At 43.3% G+C, this 27,869-nt stretch overlaps 2 protein-coding genes across 4 annotated transcripts in view; one reads left to right on the forward strand and one right to left on the reverse strand.

Annotated features, from left to right (window-relative positions):
• The window catches only part of MCPH1 (microcephalin 1), a 240,908-nt gene that overhangs the window by 58,521 nt on the left and 154,518 nt on the right, over positions 1–27,869 (reverse strand). The window lies entirely within an intron of this gene.
• ANGPT2 (angiopoietin 2) overlaps positions 15,713–27,869 on the forward strand; it is a 53,427-nt gene continuing 41,270 nt past the window's right edge. For both annotated transcript variants that reach the window (XM_059155874.1, XM_059155875.1), the window contains exon 1: positions 15,713–16,569. In XM_059155874.1, coding sequence (XP_059011857.1) covers positions 16,285–16,569 — 285 coding nt within the window. In that variant the 5' untranslated portion in view covers positions 15,713–16,284. The remainder of the gene's footprint in view (positions 16,570–27,869) is intronic.

Genomic DNA, 27,869 nt, shown 5'->3' on the forward strand with positions numbered 1-27,869 from the left:
ACTTTTGATTCTCCAAAAACTTAATTACTAGCCTATTGTTGACTAGAAGCCTTGCTGATAACATAAACAGGTGATTAACATATATGCTGTATGTCATAGGTATTATATACTGTGTTCTCACAGTACAGTAAGCTAAAAGAAGGAAAATGTTATTAAGAATCTCATAAGGAAGAGAAAACACATTTATAGGACAGTACTTGTCGAAAAAAAAGATCCACATATAAGTGGACCCGCAGAGTTCAAACTATTGTACAAAAGCCAATTGCACTTAATGGTTCTGGGTCACCAACACTCAACGTACAGAAGTACTACAGGTGTACAGCATTCATCTGTAGGAATACGAGCCAGAAGATGTATTTACACAACATGGTAAGGAGCGCGGAGGCCCCAGGGAAGTCACCTGGCCACCTCACAACCTTGCTTCCTCGTCTGTGAATGAACGCTCGTTCTGAGTCTCTCTCCAACTCTGAGGTCCTTCTAGTTTAATGTGATAAAGGGCCACAGGCTGGATCAAGAAAGTGCTAACACTGGACTTGACAGCTGCTGATGTTTAAGTTACAGTCAGTTTATGAAGAGAAGTATTGGTGAATGTCACGTTATTTCAGGAGGAAAGGGGAGACCTTTGTCTGTGGCTGGCTGGCATCTGAGCGCCAATGGATTGTTGAAACAGTCCCCACCTTATGGGTTCCGGGTGGGATGCAGAGCCACTTTCCCACCATGGGGTCTGAAAATGCCAGATGGTCACTCTCCCAGCTCACTTGGCTGCAAGGGCACAGGTGACTGGGGGCTACAATCTGACTGTTAAACCTGACTGAAAGAAGCCGGAATGGGACAGTGCTCTTTGGCAGGGTTGGCCAAGTTTGGTGGTGCTGGCTGCAAATCTGGCTCCTGCTGGTTTGGGGTTGGGGGAAGTAACACCTCACCAGGTCAGATCTGTGCTGGAATTATGAATGTGGCTTTGGCTAGGTTGCATCATTATTACTGTCATTTTTCAGAGCTACACAATCAATTCCATTTCTACATAAATCAGAAAGCATCAATTTCCCTCACTTAGATAAAGAAGGACCCTGGCTATGACTGCTGGTGACACCTGCTTTGGGGACATAAAGAGTTGCTGGATGCCCCTTGTTTATTTGTCTGATTTTTCTAAAGCCATCTCATTATCTTACTTCCTCCGGATAATCTGCAAACCGCCTGGCACATACAATCAAGCCTTGGAGCACAGGGTCAATTTCAAGCCTGCAGTGACAACAAACGTATGAACAAAAATGCCCCAAACTCTACCTGTTAATCATATGCATAGCACTTTCCAGAAGGAAGCCCCAGGAGAACGTTTTACTTACTGACAGACAGGGCTTAATCAGAGGGGACACTGAGAGGACATCGGCAGTTAGATCTAGTGGGGGATGGTGCTATCAGTTACTTCTCCAGAAGATGGGTCTAAAACCTCATTCAGTGAATAAATAGATAAATAAATGAAACCCCATTCAATGAAGCAATCTTTCTTTGATCATTAATCATATGGAGAATGGGACGGAGGACGGGCAGTAATCTATGCACCAGATTCTGTGCCTGATACTTTGCCAATGTCACCGAATTCTCCAGATAACCCAGTCACAGCTGTTCTCAAGTCAACGGAGGGAGCAGAGGCTGCAGTAGTTAAGGCTGGTAAGGACCAGGCAGATGCCAGGTGAGTCTGAAGGAAACGGAAGCGGCTCTCTTACCCTGTCTGGGGCAGTTCCCAGTGTTCTGAAACACTGCAGGCTAAGCAGAGCCTTCGAATTCCTTCTTGGAATTCCACCAATACTGGAAACATCCAGACCTGACAACCCAGGCCCTAGGTTTGCTTTTGGAGAGCTGGCCCACTGCTAGGATCTTTGCACCATCTCTGCATAAAACCCAGGCACGCTGGCCTGTGAAGTAGCTCCAGGAATAATCAAGTCTACGGGCTGAGAAGTCAAACTGTATTCCCAACGGGTAGGAGCTAAAGCGAGCAGTGCAGGGACCAGCATCCAAGTCTGAATCATACAAGGCATCACTCGTCTTTTGTGCTGCTCTGCCTGGCTTCTTTTGAGAAGCAAAGCATCTGCTTGGGCCCTGAATGAGCTCCTTTCTCTCCGAGCAGCTTTCTGATGTGTCGCCCTACCCGAAACTCTCCCGTGTGGATGACAGCATTTCTGAAATGATCAGACACTGTCCCTGGGTTACATGTGTCCAAATACACATCTTGCTACAGAATTTTGATTGCTGACCCACTTACATTTGATTCTATGCGATTCTCTAATCTACTGGCATTTTGGTAGTAATGGAATAGTCTATTCTGGAAAAGGAGAAAAAAAGCCAATTGCATAATGAGGTTTAGATTATGTTTGGAAAAAATGGTCAAGTATTTTTCTCTTTTAATTATTAAAACATTCTAAATACACCCCTAAGAAAGAAAGAAAGGAAGGAAGGCAAGGCTTAGAGAAGTTGGATATTAGCTCTTGTGTTCAGAAAACAGGCATATTTTCGAGCCCTAAATAAGCACATTATGGAAAGGGGTTTCCCAAACTTTTAGGCTTCAAGCCTTATTGTTTTCTCACTTTTCTTTTGCCAACTAAAATGTTGTTTAGGATTGATATTGGATAGCGAACAGCTGCAAGTTCTGGCTGAGTGTTTTCCTAGAAATACCAGTTCCAGAAAGAATTTCCACCCGTTTCCCTCTCCCATGAGCCTTCGCAGAGGATCAAACTTATTCTTCTCAGAGATCACGGTCCGAATGTTTACCAGGGCAGTCGAGCGTCTGGGAAACAATGCCAGGGTGGTATTTTTAGCTGCTGGTCAAAGGAGAGACCACTTCTGATCTACCCAGTGGGTGAGTGAGGCAGGAAAAGCCCCCATTTCCAATTCGGAAATAGAGGAGCTATTCTGCCGCCTCATGGGAAGACATGGAAGCAAAGGAGGATTGGTTCTCTAGGACGCCAATTGCGGACTGGTCTGAGTCTTCTTGGAGCTATTTTGGAGAGGGGGGAAGACACCAGATTAATTAGGCTCTGGATCACTTAGGTTCCAGGCAGGAGATTAATGAGAATTCTCACGGGCTCCTTCCAGACTGTAGGATAACTGACAATTCCTTAATTTGAGTTTCTTCTACATCTAGTACAATGTCTTTCATTTGTTGAACTGAGTAAGAGGAAACGACTGAAAACCGAAAGGGTTACAATATTGGAGTACTGTGTTCCGTCACTCACTAAGCCTAACCCAGCATTGCAGCTCGGGGTGTACGGAACATCACTCTGCCCTTAAAGAAGGGAAACATATTATCATGGGAGATAACCAAATGCAAGCCCTTTGGCTTAGAACACTGATCCAAAAGAAGGCCTAAACATGTTTTGAGTGGGAAGGACAATAAGTGTTGCCAGCTAGCGCACAACTAAACAGTTCCAGTGTTTGGGGAAGGCTGCAAGGCAGCCCTGCATTTTAACACCCTTGCTAATGCTAGTTTTGGGGGAAGCTGTATTGTTTGCTGGCACAGCCCTACCCAAGTACCACATGCTGAGTAGCTCTGACAGCCAAAACGTCTTCTGTCACAGCTTGGGAGGCTGGAGGTCTAAGATGAGAGTGTCCCCAGGCTGGTTCCTTCCGAGGGCGTGAGGGAGAATGTGTTCCAGGTTTCTCCCGGCTTCTGGCGGTTTCTGGTGCTCTTTGGTGGTTGCTGGCTTGCAGAAGCATCAGCTTGCCCTCAGCCTTCACTGTCACATGGTGTCCTCTCTGTGTGTGTGTGTCTGTGTTCCAATCTCCCCTTTTTGTAAGGACACTGGTCATATTAGATTAGGTCCCATCCTTCTACGGTGTAGAGTCACCAACATAATTTAATGTGAAGTATAACTAATTCTATTTCCAACCACAGATCCTACTTCCAAGGAAGGCTTAATTCTGAGGTACTGGGGTTAGGACTTCGGTATATGAATTTTTAGGGGACCTAATTCAACTATAGCAATGGCCCTCAGAGAAATGAAATTTATACAAAAAAAAAAAAAAAAAAAGAAAGGAAAAGAAAAAGAAAAAGAAAAGTTACCTTGCTCCTAATTATATCTTGAAGATTTTCTTTTCAATCACTTGCAGCATCTCAAGACACTACGAAGTCACTTTTTACAGACCAGTCTGGGTCTTCTTTATTTCCTCTCCCTGTGCTCTAGAGTAGAGATCTAGAGAACAGGACACTAGGCCGGAATCCACAGAACTTGCATCAGTGGAACTGTGGTCAGGGGTCAAGGCTGATGACAACATCCCGCTATTTCACTTTATCTGGAAAAACCTAGATTGTTAAGATTTATGCAATTTATGTAGCTGTTGTTTTTCATTATTTTTCTGTGCTATTTAATACTCAGTTACTTAAGAAAACTGGCCCTGCTATTGATCATGAAAATTACAACTGAACGTGCACGCAGGTGCATTCATCTCCTCCCCTGCCTTCCTCTCTCCGGGGCCCCGGTGTGTCACCAACCAGCCAGCTGCCATTATTCCTGACTCTTCCCCCTCATTCCTTTATAGGGTCTTGTTATTATCATGTTGGTCATTCACCGGTTTTTTGAATCTATAGCTCAATGTCCTTCATTATTGGGGAAAATCTGCAAAACCATCTGTCCTGTTCTCTCTCTATTCTCCACTCCTGAAATTCCACTTTCAGGCCCCTCACCTTCGTTCCAAGGGCTGCCGCCTGTCTGTGCTGTGCTCTCACATGAATTCCCCTGACTTATCTGTCAACTCAGTGAGTCTCTCTTCAGATCATCAGATGCATCTAATCTTTTTGATCTTTCAACTATGAAGTTCAGCTACTGTATTGTTTTTCTTATTTCACTAGGTTCTCTTTTTAGGTCTACCAGATTTTTTCTTCTTTAATGTTATGACCCTTTAAGGCGTTTTCAAAATTTTATACCTTTAAGCACAGTAAGTGTTATGGGTTGAACGGTGCCCCCCCTCCCTCAAGATGTAAATCTTAATTTCCAGATGTGGCCTTCTTTGGAAACAGGATTGTAGCAGATGGAACTAGTTAAGCTGTCATGATGGAGTAGGGTGGGTCCCTAATCCAGTAGGACTGGCAGCATCACAGGAACAGAGGCACGTAGAGATACAGGGACACACACAGGAGAGTGACATGTGATGACCAAGGCTGACAATAGGGCTGTATGGTTGTAACCTAAGGAATGCCAGGGGTCATCAGCAAATCACCAGGAGTACGCAGAGGCAAGGAAGGTTCCCACAGACGCTTCAGAGGGAGTGTGCCAACACCTGCTTTCCACACTTCTAGCTTCCAGGACTGTGAGACAATGCCTTTTTGCTGTTTGGGGCTCCCCTGTTTGAGGCATGTTGTTACGTACGGCAGCCTGAAGAAACTAATCCAGTACAGATGGTTATTTCATAAAGTGTGGCTGACAGGTTCCATTGGTAAAGCTCTTTGCCAGTTGGCTTTGGCCATTCCTTCTTTCTGCAACTTCTGCTAATGAGATTATGTTTTGCTTACATGTTCATTTATTCTCGTGAGTTACGCATTTTCTTTGGGAAATTATCTGTAAGAATTCTTTGGGACTTGATGAAGGTGTATTTTTTTTTTTTTAATTTTATTTATTTGAGGCAGAGAGAGAGAGAGAGACAGAGACAGAGAGCACAAGTGGAGGGAGAAACAGATATCCCGCTGAGCAGGGAGCCTGATGCAGGCCTCGATTCCAGGACCCTGGGATCATGACCTGAGCGAAAGACAGACACTTAACCAACTGAAGGATTCACTTCTGCTGCAAAACTGGAGGCGTGGGGTGGTGGCAGGGAGGGGTTGCTAGCACTAGCCTGGGACCGCTTTAGAAAAATTCAGCAGGGCTTAAATTTTTTTCCAACCACCTAATTTTCTCTGTAAAACTAAAAAGCGAGCTCCTGCGGTTATGATCCTCAGGGATGGGCTCCCCCTTTCTGTTTAATGTCAGGCAGCACGGACAGGTTTCCTTCTGCTCCAGGCACTGCCAGCCAAGTCCTCTGGAGCCCCACCCTCGCGGCGGGGCCCCTCTCAGACTCTCCACTGCTGGGGCGTGGGCCCTTGTCCCACCCTCCTGGGCCCTGAAAAGGGAGGCTCAGGTTTGCCATTTGCCAAACGCTTTGAGGGGAAATCTGCTGGATATTCCCCTGGATTCCCTTCATCTGTGGCTCCACTTAAATTTGGGCCTGATGTGTTTTTTTTAAAAAAAGATTTTATTTATTTATTTGACAGAGAGAGATCACAAGTAGGCAGAGAGGCAGGCAGAGAGAGGGGAGGAAGCAGACTCCCTGCTGAGCAGAGAGCCCGATGCGGGGCTCGATCCCAGGACCCTGAGATCATGACCTGAGCCGAAGGCAGCAGCTTAACCCACTGAGCCACCCAGGTGCCCTGGGCCTGATGTTTTTTATCTGGTCATTTCACCGATGCCTTTTAAATGATCTTTAGATTATCGTACCCAGCATCTTCAGTTGTTTTAAGTGGAAGGGTCAACACCAAGAGCAGACCAGTGCCAAGGCCGGAATCCCCACGGCCCATCAATCTACAAGTCCTGCTGACTGTCCCTCTCAAGACTTCTCGAGCTCCATGGTGATGAGACTGTAACATCTAAGCTGCTTGGCGCTTCTCATCTCCCTCTCTTCCAGCCTCTCCTCCACATGGCACTGCAGGGCCCTTTCAAAATCAGAACAGTCTACGCCCTCTGCAAAACATGCCCTTGGCTCCAGGTTCCACCAAAGTCCGAACGCCTGAGCTGACACCTCAGGAGCTGGTTTGGGTGGGACCTTCAAGTTCACAGCCTCCCTGCACTCTGCTGAGCCACATAACCCCTCTTCAGTTCGTGGTCTTGTGCTTACTACACGTTCTCAGCTTGTCGTGCCATTCCCTGCACTTTGGGTCTCTGTTTTGGAGGAGGGATGAGATTCCATCCCCCTTCCCCAAGGTTTTACTTATTTATGTGACACAGAGTGAGAGCACAAGTCGGGGGAGTGGCAGGAGAGGCAGAGGAAGAAACAGGCTCCCTACTGAGCCAGAAGCCTGACCAGAACTCGATCCCAGGACCCCAAGATCATGACCTGAGCTAAAGGCAGACGCTTAACTGACTGAGCCACCCACACGCCCCACAAGATTCTTTTTTAACTAAATGAAACATTTGGATCCAGACAATCATTGAAAGTGTTCTTGGCTGTTGACTCGGACCACATCTCCATTCAAGAGGCTTCCCAAGGGGTGCTCCTGCTCGAAACCACCCAGAGCCACCTCGGCGGGTGTCACTGCACTGTCCCCGCGTGTCCGAATGGGGATCTGCCTCAGCAGACTTTAGAAAAACTGCTGCGGGATCAGGTCTCTGCATTCAGCCCTGACAGAGACAAGGAACAGCATGAAAATCTCTAGTTTTTTGACTGTTGCTACTGCACAAGCTGACTCACTTGGGCAGTAACCTGATCACCAGAGGATACTAAAACAGCTTCTGACTCTGTGTGAGAAACAAAGGCTGAAAAATATTTTTCACCATCTGTGTGCACACATACACGTGTAAGTAGGTGTTTAACTTCTGCGTATGGTGTGGCGTTCTCTTGCATTCAAGCTATAATGAAGGCATTCCGGGTTGCACATTAACTGCTATTGATTTATGCCCTAAAATGCATGTCATTTCTATTAGGGACTGTAAGAAAACGTGGATGGTCTTGCCTGTTATCTGATATAAGGCCAGCAGAGGGAGCAGGTGAGTACTACCCGTGGATGTGATCTTTGTATCCCCATGTAGGTACCCTTTCTAGCAGGTTTCCATTTAAATTTAAATTTAAATTTCCATTTAAATTTTTATTGTAGTCAAGCAAGACTTTTTGACCTATAAATTTAAAAAGATCACTGAAATATACATCCAGATTCTGGGGTAAAGTGAGCAGTATTTCTTCTGCAAATATTCTACGAGAAGTGTGTTAGGACTTTCACAAACCACTGATGAGAGACAGAAAGAGGAAGAAAGATATCTACATCTATCTGTTAATAGAGAGATAGATGATAGATAGATAGATATTTTATACATATATAAAATATATATAAAATATATATATTATATATATTTTTTTTCTTGAGGGAAACAGATGCCAGGAACTAGGTATCTTAATGCCACTATAAACGTCTCTTTATAGGCTTTGTATTATTTGCTTCCTTTCTTTTTTTTTCTTTTGTATCAGTATTTCTTTGAAGTTAGACTCTTTCTTTGAAATAAAACATTCTGGGAAGTAAAGTTTAATACTAACAGAGCACCAAAGAAATTGAGGTAGTGTTTAAGACAAAAAGTGGAGCACATACATATATTATTAGGAGAGACTTAAATCATCAGTTGATAGCCATACTTCAGTTGACCAAGGAACAAGAATTGCATGGAGTTATTTTTATACACTTGAATGCAAACATCACTTCCTTTTATGCAGAACTATTTGTTGTATTTCTAATGTAATTCTTCAGAAACTATATATAATTCTTCAAAAATGAGTTTTTATACTTATAACTCCATAATCAAGCCTAATTTCCCACAGGAAGATTTTTTTATATCAAGTCAGTCAGGCAGGCAGGAATACCAAAAGCGAGTCATGTGCTTTTACTTTTTTACTCCTTTGACATGAGCAAATTTATTTATGTTAACCTATAACCAAGAGAGATAATATATCTTCATGTAAATAGCACATATGACATTTTTATCTCTTATTTTAAAAGGTTTCTCATAATTAAGATAAAAATTTTATAAATTTAGATTAAACAAAGATTAATCAAGATGGCAGTAAGCCGCTCTCAAAGGAAAATTCATTCTGAGAGAAATTCATATAGTCCTTTAGTAGAATGGTTATGACAAAGAGACTGTGCACATTTCCCACGAGTAAAGAATTTGAATTCTCTAAAACCTCATTTAAATGAGTTTAGGAGCACTTAATATAAAAATTATAAGCCTACCTCAAAATCTCTCATGAACCATTGTGTTAGTCAAAGGAAAGAGCCTATTGACTTTATATTGGTCATGGGTATAACAGTAATCACTGATACCAATCAACTGAAAGAAAATGTTCAGCATTATTTTTTTTCCTATGGGGAGAAAACAGAACTCAGAATTACTGGCAAAAATATATCAAGCTAATGCACACATCTACTGTTTTAGAATTTCATCCACTGACTTTTTAAAGTTTTGACTTGTATCTTGACCTTTTGGGCATTTTTTTTTTTTTTTTTGATGAGAAGATAAAATACTCCATAAAAATATTAGAGAATGAAAATATTTTAAAATCAAACAGCATTTGAGATAAGTTTATGTAACAGGAGAATTACATAAACTAAAATATTCCTAAAAATTTAGGGAATTTATGATGAAATCTTTAAAAAAATAGTTACTTGGATATCTCCCAGGCTTCTAACAAACAAAAAAACTTTTTCTCTTCAATCTTTAAAGCCTACCTATAATGGACAACGTGGCCTTTAAAAAATGAAGCATTCGTTAGCAAAGGCTATGCTGGTTCACAGCCATGCAGACTATAAAAGATTCAGAATCTTGAAGTTTCCTTAAAAAACGATCTGTCCTCTCTCAATGTCTTTCAGATGGCATTTCATAGCAAATACTCTGATAAGCTAGAAGGAATGAGTATTTGGTACCTTTTTAATTGAGCTAAGCTGAGTAAGAATGACAGCCACCCAAGAAGTCACGTGCAAGGGATTTTTCTGCTATGATTAAATCTGATTTTTCCATCGGTATAACCCTCTCCCCAAGAACCTCTGTGGCCCTCCGTCAAACAGAAGGGAGGCAGCTGCAAGAAGACAGATAATTGTCACAGATAAGGCTGATGCTATCTGGGCCTCTGCCCTTTGGTCCCAGCACTTACTTTGTCTGCTCTGCGAATGAAAACAGGTCTGGTAATACAGGGGAAGTGGCTGTTTCCCAGGAAAGGAAATTGCCTGAAAACACATCTGGCAAAGGGCTTTTTCTCCTCCTCCCGCAGGCAGATCCTTATTTTAACAAAATATACATTTGCTCACCTTCTACAAAGGGGAATTCTACGCAGCCAGTGCCCCCATTCTAAGCGGGAGGCATTTAATTCGTTCTCTAAATAAATGGGCCAGTTATTTTATGTCCCATGCTACCTACATTTAATTGGACAGGAAATTGTGCTAAACTAAGCATCATACCTCATTTCAGAACCGTGTGTATTCTACAAGGGAACTCATCCTCTGCTAGCTATCTACATCCGATGAAACTAAAGAGGCAAAGAAGGAAGAAAACCAGCCGGTAAAGCCCAAAAATTGAGAATGTAGCTAGAATGTACAGAAAAGCTTAACTGACACAGAGAATTGGTGGAATTTCCAGAGATTCCGTCCTAAGCTAATTCACACAATTTGATTTTAAGTCTGCACTGATGTGTGCACTTCTGAGAGGACTTCTGCTCACAGACACCAGAAGTCCAGGAGACTGAAGCGGGCACCCTGTGGGCTCCACACATGACAGGAGTTCTAGCTCAAGATGACCAAAGGCGACAAGAACTCTCTGGCGTTGAAATGGAGTCGTCACTGGGGACATGCATCTGCCCGCACAGGGGTGACCGCCAGGGTGAAATGCCCCTCTGAGGACACTACAGCTTTGTTATGCTAAAATCAGGGTAAAAATTATTGCTTTAAATTCTTAAATTTATCACCATTAACGGAGACACACTGGGCTGTGGGATGCTTATCACCTCCCTTCACTGAGCCTTGATTTCCATATCTATCATGGCAGCAAGGCTTACCTTCCCAGGGAGTGAGCGAGTGTGTGTGTGTGTGTGTGTGTGTGTGTGTGTGTGTGTTCATAGTTACACTTGTTTTTCTTTTCTTTCTGTCTTTATGGTAACTTGAAGGGCCTTTTCTTTGGCATTTTCTCCCCCCAAATCTCGTGGCGTGGCGGGAATTATCTTTCAACTGTCAGGTTCAAGATCAACATGATTAGCAACTCAATAGAGAGGCATAACCAAAGTTTTTGCAAATGGCTCTAGATTCCATTTGTAGATAAGGTTCAATTCAACATATATTGAAATCAAGTAGAAATAAACATTTTCCGAGATAAAGAAATCATTATAGAGGAAGCCTGCTTTTCGAAAGCTGAAATACTGAAATACTGGCGTGCGTCCGTCCGTCCCTCCGTCTGTCCTTTCTTCCTTCCCTCCCTTCCAGTCACAGCTTCTTTTTTAAGCTCTCATTCATTGCTATATACAATTTGGAAATAAAAGTAGTAAAAATAACTTTCCCTAACAACAATTTTATGTCCACTGAACTTTCTAATGGTTTTCCCTGTGCACTGAATGTTAAATTGTACGTAAACACGTTGACTGATTTCATTTAGCCGGTTTCTAAAAAGCCTGGGAGAGGGGAGGAGACGGGCCAATGTCCCCGAAGCCCCTTCTGGCTCCGGCATGCCAGGCAGGCGCCTGAGTGTCTTGAGTGTGCCTGTCTCCCCCACAAATGGTCAAAAATCGAAACAGAGCGTCCCCAGCTTCATTTATTAGGGTATTTCAGTTCTGCGAGTCCCTCCTGTAGCAACATAGCACTTTCCAAAAATTAAGCCCATGCGGGCCAAGTGAGCCTGCCCCAGTCTCCGTGCCCGAGGCATGGAGGCAGTGCTGGGATCGCAGTGTTCTGCTCTGGGTGGCGGTGAGCAGAGCAGGCAGGAGAAGGCTCTGGAGGGTCTGGGCAGACAGGACGGCAGAAGCCTTGGGCTCAAAGGTTCTGTAGATATGGGAGATGCATGTGCCTCTTAGTGCCCGAGTACTCTCCATGTGTTTTCCAATCAGGGAGGGGCTTCTCAGAGCGGACATCTGCCAGCTACACCTACTGGGACTTTTAACAGTTCAGAAAGCTCTATTCCCCCTCTCCCTGGACTGGTCAGTCCGACTTCCATCCCTTGATTTAACAATGTAACCACCAGTTGAATCCTGAGTGATAACCGGCTCACTTTCCAACAGCAAGGAGCACATGGGCCAACTCGAAAACGCTGTTTGGCCGTCCATGGCTTGGGGACTGCCTTATTTTGCACCGTTCCAAAGCTGGGATCCTTTTTTGGTTTTGGGGTCCCTGAGACACCATTCCAACACAGCCCAGTGTCTGGGAGCTTCTGACATGGCTCTGGGTGACCTGGGGCCTCTGGAAGGTTGTGGTAGGTCAGACTCCATGATCCAGACAGAAGTGGATCTCCATCTACATGGACCTCCATCAGGAGGAGGCAGGGAGGTTACGAACAATGCGAGAACCTCTGGCACTTCCCACACATTAGAGCTTTTGTTCCACAGGCCAAACTGAAGTGAGCTCAGAGTTCTTTGTCATGACGACTTTTTTTTTTCAGCAATAGTTAAACATGATCTTTTTGGTACATCAAACATGATTTACCTTGTTTTAGCAAAATGCAAGGAGAACTTGAGATTGCCCTATAGAAAATAAAGGGGAGCCTCCCAAATTTCAGCTGATGACATTCAGTATGGGGGAGAAAACAAACATTATTAAGAAAATAAGTAACACCACGCACAGCTGTCTGGCAGAACTGTTTGGGAACAAAGCGGTTGGGCAGGCAGGCCACTTTGGGGACGGCTAGAATAATATTTCTCATTTCATAGCTCCGTCTGCCTTTGTTATTCCACTGGCAGGGTACTGAGGAAAACTCAGGATTCTCTTTGAAAATGAACAGTTAACAACAGCTCTGAGCAGTGCAGTCAAGCCTCTCTTCAGTGTGGAGGGGGATCTGGGCTGGGCTCAGCCTGTTACACTGCCCCCAACCCCCGCCCTGGCTCCGGGCTGGGGCAGGAGCGGTCACACAGCTACCAGAGAACCACCACGGTGGGCCTGTCTGTGGCCCAGAGCTGGAGGCTTGGCTGTTGCTCCGGCTCCTCCGTGACGCTCCCCACCCAGGTCTGCCACTTCCTTCTAGGGCCTCCTACTGGCTCCCCTAAGTTACTGCCGGGGCCTGGCAGATCCTCTCCCCTGCTCCGCCACGGACTTACAGTTCTGTGGGTGGTGCTGACACTAAGAACATCCCCCCGGTTCTGGTGTGTTGCCCACGGCAGGCCGGGCACAAGCGTGACATCTGTACCAGAGCCCCGTTTCCAAGCACACCTTCCTGGTCTTGCATTTAGATCCAGCTTCAAAGCGCAGCTTTCTTTTTGGTCAAAGTTTCCTGCCCCTTTCGCAAGTCCCTTCTCCCAGCTGGTCCCGTGGTTCTCAATTCTTCCAGAAGCCATGCCACGATCCGAGGCATGGGACAGTTGCTGTGCATTTAGAATGGCCTCACTCCCCATGCCACATCCCCACCCCAGCAGACTCCGCTAGGTTCTAACTCAGGGGCCAGCAAACAGCAGCCCGTGGTCTGGCTGAAACAACCAGGGAGCTAAGACAGAGTTCAATGTCTTTAAATGGTTGAAATTCACATTTCAACTGGGGTCCATCTCTGGGGTCCACAAATAAAGCTTGGCTGGAACACAGTCACCCTCCCCCATTCACAGATTGTCCATGGCCACGGTTATGCTACGACGGCAGAGTAGCTACGAGAGATGGGGTGACCCGCAGAGCCTACAATATCAGGCCATCCATCTATCTGACCCTTTACAGAAACAGTTCGCCATCCCCTGGTCTAAGCAGAACCTCCCCCACAGCTCTCTAATAATTAATAATTCCCATTTCGGAACCTACGAGGGCCTGGAAGGGACCGATAAGGCAGCATCCACACCCCCGCCTGCGGGGTCGGTGCCCCAGCCGCGGCGTCTCGGTTCTGGATGCCCCCCCAGTCCCTCCTCTCCTCACGCCCTCTTAGCTGATGGGTCTCTCCCGCATTCTCATCGGAAGCACCAGCGCGTTATTACCCATCCCCAGCACCCGGCAGAGGGTCTGATACAAACCACTGGACTGGAAGTTCTTGCCATACAACCTCCTCCTGCAGCTACTTTCTAAAACCACCTCACTAGCCTGGAAGGCAGACGAGCCATTTTTATACCCATAGAACAAACCATGTGTACCCGATGTTCCTGCGTCACGTTCAGAGAATAACACAGTTCCAATACCTGGTGGTGGAAGAAGAGCTTTCCACTGAACAGAGAGGACTGACAAAATGATCCCAGTCTGTATCATCTCAATCCTGGAAGGCATTACAGAGGAAGAATCATTTCGTTTTTCAAGTGAGCTGAGGCTTAGAGAAGTTAGCATTTGCCTCAGGTCTCCGGGCTTGTCTTCGGAGCCTACATGCCTCCCCCTACAGTCAGTAGTGGGAATGGATGCATTTTCTTTAATTTCTCCTTCAGTGGAAACCATGTACCAGCATCACGCTGGAATTATTACCAACCTCTTCTGCTCTAGGACCCTCCCCGAGCACAAGTTCTAGCTTTCCCAAGTGACAGAACCCTCTGGAAGTCTGGCCAAGTCTCTGAACCCCTTCTCAGAAAATGACACGTGCTACTTTATTCGGACATTAAGGAACAAGATCTGGGGGTGAGTCTGATGACAAGGAGACTCCATCGTTAAAGGAGAGGCTATATCTCAGTTATAGTTTGGTAAAAAAATGAAGACGTGTATTTCTGCCATCAAGGTTCATGAACCCCTTGAATTCTGTGGTGCTCAGGTTAAGAACCCTGGCTGTAGAAGTAACCTGGGAGCCGGCCCATGCAGAGGAGGGATGCTCTTAAAGGTCTAATAAGGTCTCTGCAAAACACATGTTCCAGGAAAACAGAATTCACAACACAAATTCCAGGAGCACCCAAGAATTAAAATTGTAGGTCTGGAATGCTCTGCAAGCTGCTGGTGCATGATTTCGACGGACTCTGACTTCCATGGGCAGTCCAGTCCGTCCGGTCAGGGCAAGATACGCTTCCACAGACCGGGAAGAACAGAGCCCGTGCACTGTGATACAAACAGACTGCGGCGAAGACTCTGAGCCTTTCCCCAAGCACACTCTGGCTGGTTAGCATACTGTTAATCCCGAAAGTATTAAGTTTTAGTTAATAAAGGAAGTCACCCAGGGGACTGACAGAGTCACAGAATTCAAACAGAAAAATCTTGGGAGTTAATACAACACTGGAATTTTACAGACAAGAACGGTAGAGTTCAATGAAAAAAGAGAGGTGATGTGCCCGAGTCCAACACAGAGTGGGGCTGATTTAACTGATCCTGGGAAAAAAAAAAAAAAAAATTACAGCATTACAGAATGATGAGATCTGAGCAAATCCTGATCTAAAACAGAAAAAGTCTGTGTTCCTCTGTCACCATCCTATTTAAATTCTGATTTCTCTGTGTATTGTAATTTGATGGACTATTAATCTGTCCACTGTATTTTACTTCGAATACTGAAGTGGATATTTTGTTTAAAAGATGAAGTGTCAGGGCTCAGAAACTGGTTTTCCCAGCATGATTTAATAAACTGCAATCTTCCTATCTGACACTTTTAAAGGGAAATTTTGTGTATGTAGCTAATAGTTAAAAAAATCAAGAAATACCAACAGAAACTATTTTTCCCTGTGAAAAGGCAGAGGCTTTACAAGAGCAAGACTTCTTCCTCTTTGCTTGTAATAACAAAAATAAACCAAAGTCCTGACATATTTGTAGTATTTTTATTCCTAAAGGAAAAAACAGGAACCTTCATTGTACTTTAAAGTTATTGCCCCCGATATGTTACCAGCTAAGCACTGTGAGGCCAGCCTCAGAGAGACCCGCTGCTCTCTCTAGGAAATGCCCCATTAGGGTGGTGCCTCTGAAACACTCAGGGGTCCTGTCACTGAGCGGTTTTCCCAGAGGGTTTCGGCAGCATATAGCCCTGGCTGAACAGCACACATCATGCTCGGATTTTTCCTGTTGCCTGGTTAGTGACCCCCTACAGGAAGATAACAGACACGCCGGGAGGGCGGAGCAGCTTGCTACACAGGTCTGGCTGCTCTTATCAACTTATCATATAAGGAAAGGAAAGTGATTGATTCCGATCCTGACACCGCAGAATCTGGGGGAAGAGAAACAAAGCAGCATGAAGGCTGATCTGTAGAGTGACTACAGCCCTCAGGAGTGAGCAGGGTTATTCGTGCGGCTGCCATCTGACAGTTCCCTGCAGCACGGACCCACCAGAGGGAAGACAGCACTCACGATCAAGTTCCTGCTGGAAAAGGAGGGAAGAGGCTCCCACAGATGGTCCTGAAACCGTGGCCGCAGAGCCCCGCATCTGAGAGGGCAGCTTAGGACCGGGATTCCCATGTGCCTTCGAGTCTGCTAAGCTGCTGGTTTATTACCAAAAGAAAGGAAGAATGTGGCAGATTGTTTTCTTTACTTTGGGCTGTGATCTTGTCCTAGCCGCAGCCTATAACAACTTTCGGAGAAGCATGGACAGCATCGGGAGGAGGCAGTATCAGGTTCAGCACGGAGCCTGCAGCTACACCTTCCTCCTGCCAGAGACGGACAACTGTCGCTCTTCCAGCTCCTACGTGCCCAACGCTGTGCAGAGGGACGCACCGCTCGATTACGATGACTCGGTACAGAGGCTGCAAGTGCTGGAGAACATCATGGAAAACAATACTCAGTGGCTGATGAAGGTAGGAAAAAAAATCATTTTTACTTGGTGAACTTCATGAAGCTGTTAAGATCCGCTCAGTTTAAAAAAAAAAGGAGGGGGAGGCAAAGAGCACAGGAGAGAGAGACGGCGGCCAACACCCTCGCACCGATGATCCTTTCTGTGACTCCAGCCCAGGGTGTAAAGTAGTCCTGGGTGGGAAGTGAAAGGGATTATTTCAGAAAAATGCCAGAATCCATAAAGAGATCTCCTAGTTCAGAATCGTCACTTAATAAAGTAGAGAAAGTACACTTCTCTGCAAAACGTGTAGGCTGTGTTGTTTGTGTAAGTGGTTTAGACTCAGCAACACCCATTGCCAGGGATGTTATAAACTGGTTTCAGGCGCGGGGGTGCGGGGGAGGGAAGCTGTAAGAGCCAGAGCCAGAGCCAGAGCCAGGAGCCAGGAAAAACGTGACAATCATGCTAATTACTGACATAACGGATGGAGTAAAGTGCTTTACCAATTTCCTGAATTTATTTACTAAAATAGATTGTGACTCTTGGTAAATGAGAGGAAATTTAATAAAGCAGACTTTATGTTTCTCAGAACCTGTGGGCTTTACCCTGAAGGGTTTGTCGGTTTGTAAATGGGGTACTTTTCACATGCATCCTGGGGTAAGTCCGGCCCCCAGCCCCTGGGCTGCAGCAGTGGGGTGGGGGTGTCCTCCCACGGGGATGGGCATACGGGGCATTCTGCCACAGCTCTGCCATGACAAGATGGTTGTGTTCGCAGGGCCACGATGATACACAGTGTCACAGATGTTTCACCAAACAGGATTGTTTGGTGAAAGAGAGTTTGATCCAAACAGGGTATGGAAAGCTCAGTTTTTCTTTTACCAGTGAGGATTTTCCTCATGTACATGTGGAGGGGGAAGTATTCTACAAAACCCAAAGTCTCCCTGAAATTTTTGATATGGAATATATATATATATATATACACATGTGTATATATATATTCTAAAGGAGGCTTAAACAAATTGCATAAATAGATTAATCATTAAATGTTCTACTGACAGTACCTCACGGTGCTTACAGGGTAGAGAAGGTACTACTTCGCGAGCTACTTCACTTCATGCAAGACCTTGCCCCAGAAGGAGTTCTCAGCCTTTCATTTCCCCATAAACTCTCTGTTAGAATATTTTATCTTAATCTTAGAATAGATCTTGGCTCCAAATCTGTGTTTCTCATTAGCTGTCCTACCTTCAGAGAGGAAATGACCACGTTATTACTTGAGTCTAAGCCGGAATGAATGAGTGCCCTCAGCGCTGCAGTTCCCTGCAACCACGCAGCTGCTTCGGTGCAGACACAGAAAACAACAAACGCTTACCAGAAAGGCCTGCTGTGATACACAACTCGTTCCTAATCATCTTTGAAGGCACTGGCCCTTCTGGGCAAATTCTCCCCCCAGGTTTTCCTCTTTTCCTAAGAAGGTCCCTGTGGTGTGCACTTTTAAAATCTTCATGCACGTGCATAAAAAAGAAGCTGTTCATTCACAGATGTACTTTAAAACAAAAAATACACAGCAACACAGACAAACTGCATCCTAAAGGTGTCCTCACTCTGACATCCCATTTCTTTTTACATTGTCATGTTCACAATGAACCCCCTCTCTCCGTGCACTGTGGTTGCGCCAGGGCTAACAGCCGTGGTGAGAGATGAAAGATACATCATACATAGTAAACACCCTGATCGCCCGACTGGTAAATCATCTCTTAAAATAAACAGTCAAGAAACCTGAAAGAATGTTTTGCCAAATGCAAGACTGCTTAAATTGCATTTGCTTAATAAAGCCCACAGTAAGCACACCTGAAAAACTCCATGAGCAAGGCTCATATTTCTTAGATAAACAACCCCTTTTTCTTGGATCTTTGTGACACAGTTTAAAGAAGGAAAGGAGCAAGAAATTCTACATGAAGAGACCAACATTTTTTCCTTTCCTGGTTCAATTAGTAAATATTTGAACAGTGGCACAATGGCATTTCCAGACTCCTTCTTCAGCTATCTAGCTAAATTGTCACAGAGAATGACGTCATGTTTATCTTTGCCTCAGCTCAGCACCTGTTCACCTGGCCTATCGGGGTGATGCGCACCTGAGAGTCTGTGTTCACTCTGATCACAGGCTTCTCGTTTGGAATGAAAGCAAAAAAAAAAAAAAAAAAAAGCAAATATGAATCCTGTTTAAAGAGGTTAAATATAACCTCTTTGCTTGTTTTTTATTGCTGTGTTTTGTCACCTGTGACAATAAACACTGCTTTTCTCATAAGGGACAAAATAATATATAATGGGATGATAGATAAGCCACAGGTTTAAAGGTTCAACATCACAATCTAACTAGATGGCTAGACTATCCCCAAGCGAAAAAGCACAATTCTGTGTTTTTCATTGTTTCTCATATTTCCTTTTCTTTAGGGTTGTAGGTTTGTTTTTTTTTTTTTAATGTTTTCATATTTCCTTTCTCTTCCTGATCAACACTAAAAATTAGAGGGGTCTGTGGGGGGGGGGGGTGGCAGGGTGGGAAACCTTTAAGATTTTAAGAAAAGTTGTTAAGAGGGAAAACAAGATCAAGTTTCTGTTGATTTCAGGGCAGATGACTAGCAGTTCATCTCCTGAGCGGCAAGCACTGCCTACGGAGCTTGGACTAAGAAAGCCGTTTTGCAATCATCAAAAGATGCCACACTGCCCCTTTAATCCGCCAGGCAAAGGAAGTGTCAGGCTTCTGAATGAGTGCAGAGTAATATGAATGAACAATGCAGGGAGGGCTCACTTTCTGCTCAGTGGTTAAACAAGGATAAGATAATGCATGACAGTTTACCAAATACAACACAATGACCTAAAAAAATTGTATGTCACAATCCCCTGCTAACCCTGCAGCTATGCTAAACCTCTGCCCCAGTGATACTAAACTCACTTTCTAAAAACTGACAAATAACTTAGCAAAGTGGATTTTATCTTGCATGGAGACCAAATGTATTTTTTTTTTCCGATAAGAGGAAATAGGGAAAGGAAATAAACAATTATTTCACACTGATGAATACCTCAAATTTATAAACAACTGCAAAGCCTATTGTGCTTTAAAACAGAATGTTTTGAAAAATAAAGCTAATGCCTATTAAACTGATGTAAACATTTCCTTTTTTGTGTGTGTGTAGTGAAAGAAGTACAGGGTAGGCACTATAAACCTGAATCTAGATTCTTTTCTTCCTCTAAAACTACTCATAATATATTCTTTTAATAAGGTGGGAGGAAGTACTATTCTCCAGTGGATGTAGAGGGGACAATGCACTTTTGCTGCTAAAAACAAAATTGCCATCAATGGGAAAAACGGATGGTGAGAGGCTCAGGGGCACTGAGACCACCAGCCCTTCCCCATCCCTGTAGCAGTGGGCGGGGGGGGAGGTGGAGAGGGAGTATGTGTGTATTTTATCATATGTGGTTGCAAAATATTCCTTAGCTGTATATTCAAACAAACAAATAAACCAGAGCTTGGTTCATTAAAGGAAAGAAAAAAAAAATCCTACTATAGCCATAGCCAACAGCCCACTTCGCGACTGGAGAAGAACCACGGCTCCTGTGCTGTATCCGCTGTGTCTTGAATCATGAACTATGACTGTGTTCAGTAGACAAGTGGAATAAAGCCTGTATTTCAGATGGCAGGGAAATGGTTACTACTGTTATTTAATTATATACTCATATCACTATAGCAAGGAATGAGGAGATGATTACAATGTCACGATGGGAGAGGAAGCACTACATATTTAAGTTTGGAAAATGCAGGTATAATGTTTACTGTGTATCATGTAAGATATACATAGTGCAATGTGTGCTCACTATGTATATTGTATAAAACATACTGAATATTTAGTACACATAGTATATGCTGTTTATATAATATTCACTTTCCACGGTCAAGTAGTCTCTGCTTGATAACCGGGGCTTCTGGCACACTGAACCGCGGAGGCACTGCACTGTGTGGAGACAACTATCTGCCTGTGGAGTCTAGAACTAGGAAATGGAGCTGGACACAACTTCCATAATATCGTACTTCCTGTTTAGACACTAGGTAATCCGTAGAGTCTCCATACTAAAATTTGAAAATTGGTTTATTTTCACCAATGTGGTTCTTTACAAACAGGTTGTGATCCAGTGACTATACAGGAACATGAAAGGGATAATGACCTTACAAAGGGTGACCCTCTGGCAGGCTGGCCCAGAGTGCTGATTTTAATTCTAACTGAAATCTCATGCATTTATAATTGAAAAACAACAGTTTAAATCAACCCTACCACCATATGGATAACTTGAAAAAATAAAGCACACATGTTATGAAAGTAATATACAGGCAATGTAAAATAAGCAAATCAAACCATTAAAACAGTAGAAAGGAGGAAGCAAATTCTCCCTTTCCCTAATCTTCAGCTTCCAGACAAGCACTTAAGAGATTCATACGAGCCCTTTAAAAATTTAATATGAAAATGCATGGATTTCCTTCTTAAAATATGCGTGTGGTATTATACCTCTGTGATATGATCAGAACCTTTATTTGGATCACGAATGACCTGGAAAGAGGTTAAAAGAAAGAGATTTTATTTAGGGAAAAAGCAGAATTTGGAAGAGTGAGTTAAAGGAGAACATGAAGTAAAGGGGTGTGTGTGTGCACGTGTGCATGAGAGCCAGAGACAGAGAGGGAAAGACAGAGGCAAGGGGGGGAGACACTACCCATGAGGGCTCAATCAAGGTGAGGAAAAGGGGCTGTGTTACTGCATGGCTGTTGTGACAGAAGAAAGGTAGTTAATATTGCCACACATCTGGCCATCAAGTGACAGCACGGCCTGCACAGCTCTGTGGATTTCCCAAATTGAGACCTAGAGGCTATATGCGATGAACCATGGACAGATACAGATTTTCCAAGCAGGTGCTCATAAATTGTAGAATATCTGTATTACTTAATGATAATGATAACTGTGCAAACTATTATCTCTCCTATATATAGACATGCTTTTACATACAGCTATACCTATAAAATATAATTTATTTATTAAACATAAATTCAGAAGTTTTATATATATATATGTGTGTGTGTGTATATATAGTCTTTTCACTATATCCTTCTTTGACTTGAACAACCTGACAATAAGATTTTTCTCCTAAATTATTCTAGAATTTTTCTGATAAAAAGAGAGCTTCTCAATTTCCCAGTCACACTTTTCTCACGGAAGTAGTATTAGTAACACAGTTCTTGGGGGCTGCTAGCAGGTAGCACTGAATCACTTTAAAGCACTTTCCACACTTTAGCCCATTTTGTTCCAAGACCATCTCTAGAACACAGGCATGGGAGATATAATCCTATCTATTTTTAATCACTTATAAACATGGGTCAAGATAATATCAATGTGCTTTGCAGTTTGGAAGTCTTGTATGGATTACCTAGAGAGGAAAACAAACACGGAAAGGCACGTACATCCCCCCCTTTGACAAAAAAACAGAATTTTCCATGGAGCTGGAAAAACTACAGCAAACTGTCGGGACAAATGTGAATAGATATGGACCTGGTGCTATTTCTTAGTCCACTAACGTAAATGACTGAATTCCACTCCACCCCCTCCCATTCCTTTTGGGCAAGAGCCATTAAAGTCCATTTATTTGTTCAACAAATATTTATTGAAAGCCACCGTGTGTCCTGGTGGCATTCTAGCACTCAGAAAAAAATCACTGAGGCGAAGTCCGTGACCAAGGGTCTGGCCCTGGTGGGGACTTGCCACGTTATAGCACAGCGTTCCTGGCAGGATGTGTGTCCGAAGGTAGGAAGCACTACCCAAAATCACTGAGTGCCTAGAGAAGACCTGGTAAAGGAGATCGGAGTGTTGGAGAGCAGGGGTGGAGAAGGGCATGGTACCAGTTTGGTCACTCCAATGACAGCTCTTTCACAAAAGGGAAACCCATTCAAACCCTTTCCAAATGGTCATTTCTCCTTGTCATCAAAGTGATACAAGATTATTATAGAAAACAGAGCATACAAAGGATGCACAGAAGACACATACTATGTATAATTCTATCACTCTGAAATGACCACCCTTAATATTTAGATGCCTGTAGACGTAGGGTTATTTTCTTATGTGCTGCATATACTGCAATATCATGTATACTTATCCCTACTGCTGTGAAGTGTGTCAGACTGAGGAGTCACAGACCTGTACCCCTGAAACAAATACTACAGTATATCCTAATAAATTAAAAAGTAATAACAAATTAAAATTAAAATAAAAAGAAAGTAGGTCTGGGAGGTGAAGTAGCTTGTTGACATCCCAAGTCAGCAAGAAGTAATTCCCTCCACCTGCGAGACAGGTGTTCGCAGACAAGCGCAGGGCTGGCGTTCCCGGGCACACCTGCGTACTGGGATGCCACAGCATGTCAGCAGGTTTGGCACATGGTGGCTACTGAGCGGACAACCTCATCATCCAATATTTACAGGTAAAACGTGCTATCGTTTCTATATGAGCATTGTACCAAAGCAGCTAAGGAAAAAAAAAAAAAAAAAAAAAGCAACTGGGAATATCTCGTGTGTAAAGTAATCACCCAAAATTCCACTTTGTAGTTAAGAAGAGTAAAAACAAACTCTGTGATAACTGAGAGCAAGTATATATGCACCTTCTCACACATCATACCCACAGGAGCAACCCTCTTCTGATTGTTGCCTGAGGGACGACATCCTGAACTTCACGAACACTTGGAAGTTCAGACAAATAAAATCCAGTCCCATGAAAGTAATGTGCGACCCGCTCTGCCCTCTAATTCGATTTTAAAATCACCCAGGATTCTATGATAGGTATCACCAAAAATACCTTGATGTCAGCATGGTATTGTTTAAAATGACAAATGATCAATGATCTGATATAATCAAAAATGGTAAAAAAAAATTTTTTTTTCAGTGTTTTAGAATAAAAGTTTTCAACATTTACTGGAGTTAAAAATGACTGTTTTATGTATGCTTTGACAGTAAAGGGATGAACTCTCCTCTACCACCTGAACTCTGAGTCAAGTATGCTAGCTGTCTGCAAATTAATATTTTAATTAGATATTTCCCCATGAAATCACCTTTCTTTCTTATCCTAATCTTGGCACATACCAGCCGATGAAAGATGTAAAACCTATTAAAATCCCCTGAGGAGTGGACCAAATCCTTTTACCATCATAGCTCCTTCAACCAGCTACAACCATTATCTTTGCCATTCAACTAGAACCTAATTAAAACCTCTGTGGGACCAGCCTTGGGGGGGCGCCTGGGACAGTAATTACTTTGCTCCCAAATCAGCCTTAGTCCTTCCTTTGAGCAACTTTTCAGAGCCTATGAATTGCTTTTGAAATCTTGACATTAACCTGACAATCTAACACTACAAAGTCTTCACATCTAATATCAAAAAAAACCAACAATCAAGTCAATGAACTATATGCATTAAGAATACCACCTGGTATTTATTAACACATCGTGTTACACTTTTTCATGGACAATGGTGGTTTTTAAGGGAAAGGATATCAAGATACTTGGGTCTTAGAAAATACAGTATTTTGTCATATTGACACAGCCTCTTTGAGACTACATCACTGTATATGTGAATATTCACAAGTTACTTATTAATCTGTTTTTTAGGTAGAGAAAATCAATAAAGTCTTAAAAGGAGGCAAGCATTCAACCTCTCCATTTCTCCATCTTGTCACATCCCATCGAGGCCATATTCATACTTGTTCACATATTAGCAGTCTTTTCACTGGGAGGGTGACTTAATGTGCTGATTAGCCTGGTGACAGAACCCACCGTCCCCATCGCCCTCAGTGTTCCAGGATGGCGTCCTCATTACGATTGTTCCATAAACGACAGGAACAGAGGGCAAACCTGCGCTGCGCGTCAGCTTCTGCGTGCCCCTAATTAACACGCGCTTTCTCTCACACAAACACAAATAAAATCTTTTTTTAAAAAAGTCATTTCATACCAAAAGAAGACGTATCTTGGACACAACTATTCAGATTCAAAGAAATCTAAATATAAAATAAATCATGTTTACATGTGAAGTCAATACTATTATTGATAGACAAGCATGCCTTTGAAGTTCCTTTTCTGGGTTTTGCTGTCTGCATGCTTTTTTTTTAACTTTATTTTTAAAAGATTTTATTTATTTATTTATTTGAGAGAGAGAGAGTATAGAAGTGAGGTGAGGGGCAGAGGGAGAAACAGGCTCTCTGCTGAGCAGGGAACGATCCGAGGACTCGATCCTGGGACCCTGGGATCATGACCTGAACCGAAGATAGACATTTAACTGAACCACCCAGGTGTCCGGGTGCCTGCATGTTTAATTAACTATATAAGCAGTGCAATCTGAAGCTACAGAATACCAGTTTTTTTGTTATTTCATTTTTTCCTCTTCATACGTAGTAAATGACTTTGAAAGACTTATTTTTTAGAGCAGTTTTAGGCTCACAGTTAAATTGAGAAGATACACAGATTTCCCAAATGCCTCCTGCTGCCACATCCATGCATAGCTTCCCCCCACTATCAGTGACATCTGTCACAACGGATGAACTTACACTAAAACACCATTATTGCACAGGGCCAACAGTTCACATCAGGGTTTACTCTTGGCATCGCACACCCGTAGGTTTGTGGGCACATGCGTCCACCATAATCGTGCCGTGCAGAGTATTTTCACGGCCCTAAAAACCAACCTGTGCTCCACCGGTTCGTCTCTCCTTCCTCCAAACCCCTGCAAACTACTGATCTTTTTACTGTGTCCGAAATTTTGTCTTTTCCAAAATGTCATATACTTGGACTTTAAGGGATTATGTGTTTGTAAGTTGATGAGTACAAAAGCAAGTTGGAAACTCTAAGATACTACACTAGTGCAGGGATTATAATTATAATTAATTTTAATAACAATATCAGAAACACAGTTAACAAGACCTGTACCATCTCTCACATTCAAGATCATAATTCCATTCATAATTCAAGCTCAGGGTTCTATCACATGGTACACAGCTGGCAAAACCATAGCCAAGTCTCTTTATCTCGGAGCTTCTTATAACAACACACATTCTCAAGAGATTTAAGTAGAAGTCCACACATCTTCTTGTGCGGATCAGGAGAGCTGTCAGGGTAAATGATCTGACCTTATACCTTTGAGTTGAACACCTCAAAGCACATCTTTACTGTAAGATCGTGAATTTCCTTTCAGCATGGAAAAGGGCTGTTGCAGGTGCACAAGGAAAGTGCCTCTACCCCACGGCTGGGCGCCTCTCTAGAAACACCCTGCTCTGAAACTGTGGACGACCTCTTCCCCCATATCACCCTGCCTATCCTGCTCCATCATGCTTGCCGATAAAGCTATAAGGCCCATTAAAACAGTCAGACTTTATTGTTAAATGTATTTTTATCACTTCAGCGCCCAGTAAGTTATAAGTAACACTGCCCTTCTGCCCATTCAGTTTATAGAGAAGGCAGGAACTTAAAGACTATGGAAGGGCACTCTTCAAGCTGCCTTCTGAGTGGGCATTCTGGAGTTAACTCATCAACCCACGTGTCTAGGTAGACAAGATTCAAAATTCCTAAGAGGTATCATTTCCTCTAGGCTTCTGTAAGTATTTTCTCTGCCATTAGATTTGTGGAATCAACAGATACTATCAATTTTTGGTTGTCTGCTGGATAATTATAAACATTAGTCTGAAGATAATCAGAATATTCCTTTGAGTTTTATTAACTACTATCTAGTCTTTGGAATCTTGGAAAATTATTACATACAGATGTAGCTTAAAATGTCCCTAAGCAAACCAGCCTTCTTAATGAGGAATTCTGGTGCAAAAATGCTGCTAGAGAAAAGATATTTTGCTGAATAACAATCAAATTCCAACCCCAAGCTAATAATCTATGCTTAACCTTTGGTGCATGTATATGTAATTCCTTATTATTTTTAGTTACTAAGAAACAGACTGTTAAATTCACTAAAACATTTTTAAAACTTATCCAGATTTAAACTTAATAAAATGTTACTAACAGGAATTCCCAACCAGAATTGGTTTTAACCTAACTATAACAGTAAAATGCTCTTAAAAGCACTGTTGGCTGGGATAACTGGGTTATAAGCTAGAGAATCAAGATTAATCACAACACCATTCCCTCAAATAACCACTGGCCATTTTGCGATGTGTGATTATTTGTCCATATTTTCAAATATGGTCCCCTTCTGGGTTACAACACAGTCGTCCATATGCATTTCTTCTTCTAAATGGACAATGTTTAATACGTAAAACCTATTTATTACTACATGACTAGCCTGCCCCAACCCAAGAAGGTTTTACGGCTGTAACACAGAGTTACCGTCGAGAATGCTACTTTCTTTTACCCTTCAAGTCCGTGGTCTCTGAATGAGAAGAAGAAATAGTGAAACCATTTGTTGAATAACCAACTCTCTTAGAGCTGGAATCCTTTCTCTATCCGTTTCAGTTTTAAAGGATTCAAAATTCTGAGTTGGCAACCCATGTCAGCCACGGCAGCCATGGACATAACCTAGCACCACGCATTCAGCTCCTCAGAAACAGGGAGCTGTTGGCTCATTACACGGATGCCAGCATCTTTCATTTGTTTGCTTAGAGTCTACAGAATTCTTGCAAAAAGAAAGCCATTCATGTGACAGCAAAACAGAGAAAGGCACTTCCCCTTTTGCTGGTGCTATATAGCTGCTGCTGTAGGATGAGAGAGGGCGGCGACCATCATCAGGCATCATACTACAATGGAGTGACAGCCCACTGAAGGTAGATACTCTCTTCCCCCTTTACAAAGAAAACTCAAGCTCAGGGTTCGGTCACATGGTACACAGCTGGCAAAACCATAGTCAAGTCTCTTTATCTCGGAGCTTCTTATAAGAATACACATTCTCAAGAGATTTAAGTAGAAGTCCACACATCTTCTTGCACGGATCAGGAGAGCTGACAGGCTTTGTGGTGCCCACCCCCCACCCCCGACACCTGCCGCTCTGAGGCCCCACCCAGTGGTCACGCCCAGAGCATGCCCACACCACAAGGAAGAACAAATATGGGGAAGGTGGCAAACAGCGAGAAGCCAATCTGGGTGGATGTTCTTGCCTGGAGGCGTGCTGAGATGCAAAATGACTTGCTAGGCTCCGGAGAGGGCGGGCTGCCAGCAGACCCAATGTGTCTAATTTCAAAGCCCTTCGATCAGCCGTAGTGTTCCCCCTCCTCCCAAGCACTGGAACCTCTAACTCCCAGCACTGGCACCTATAC

Source organism: Mustela lutreola, chromosome 18, assembly GCF_030435805.1.
Source record: "Mustela lutreola isolate mMusLut2 chromosome 18, mMusLut2.pri, whole genome shotgun sequence".
NCBI classification, from domain to species: Eukaryota; Metazoa; Chordata; class Mammalia; order Carnivora; family Mustelidae; genus Mustela; species Mustela lutreola.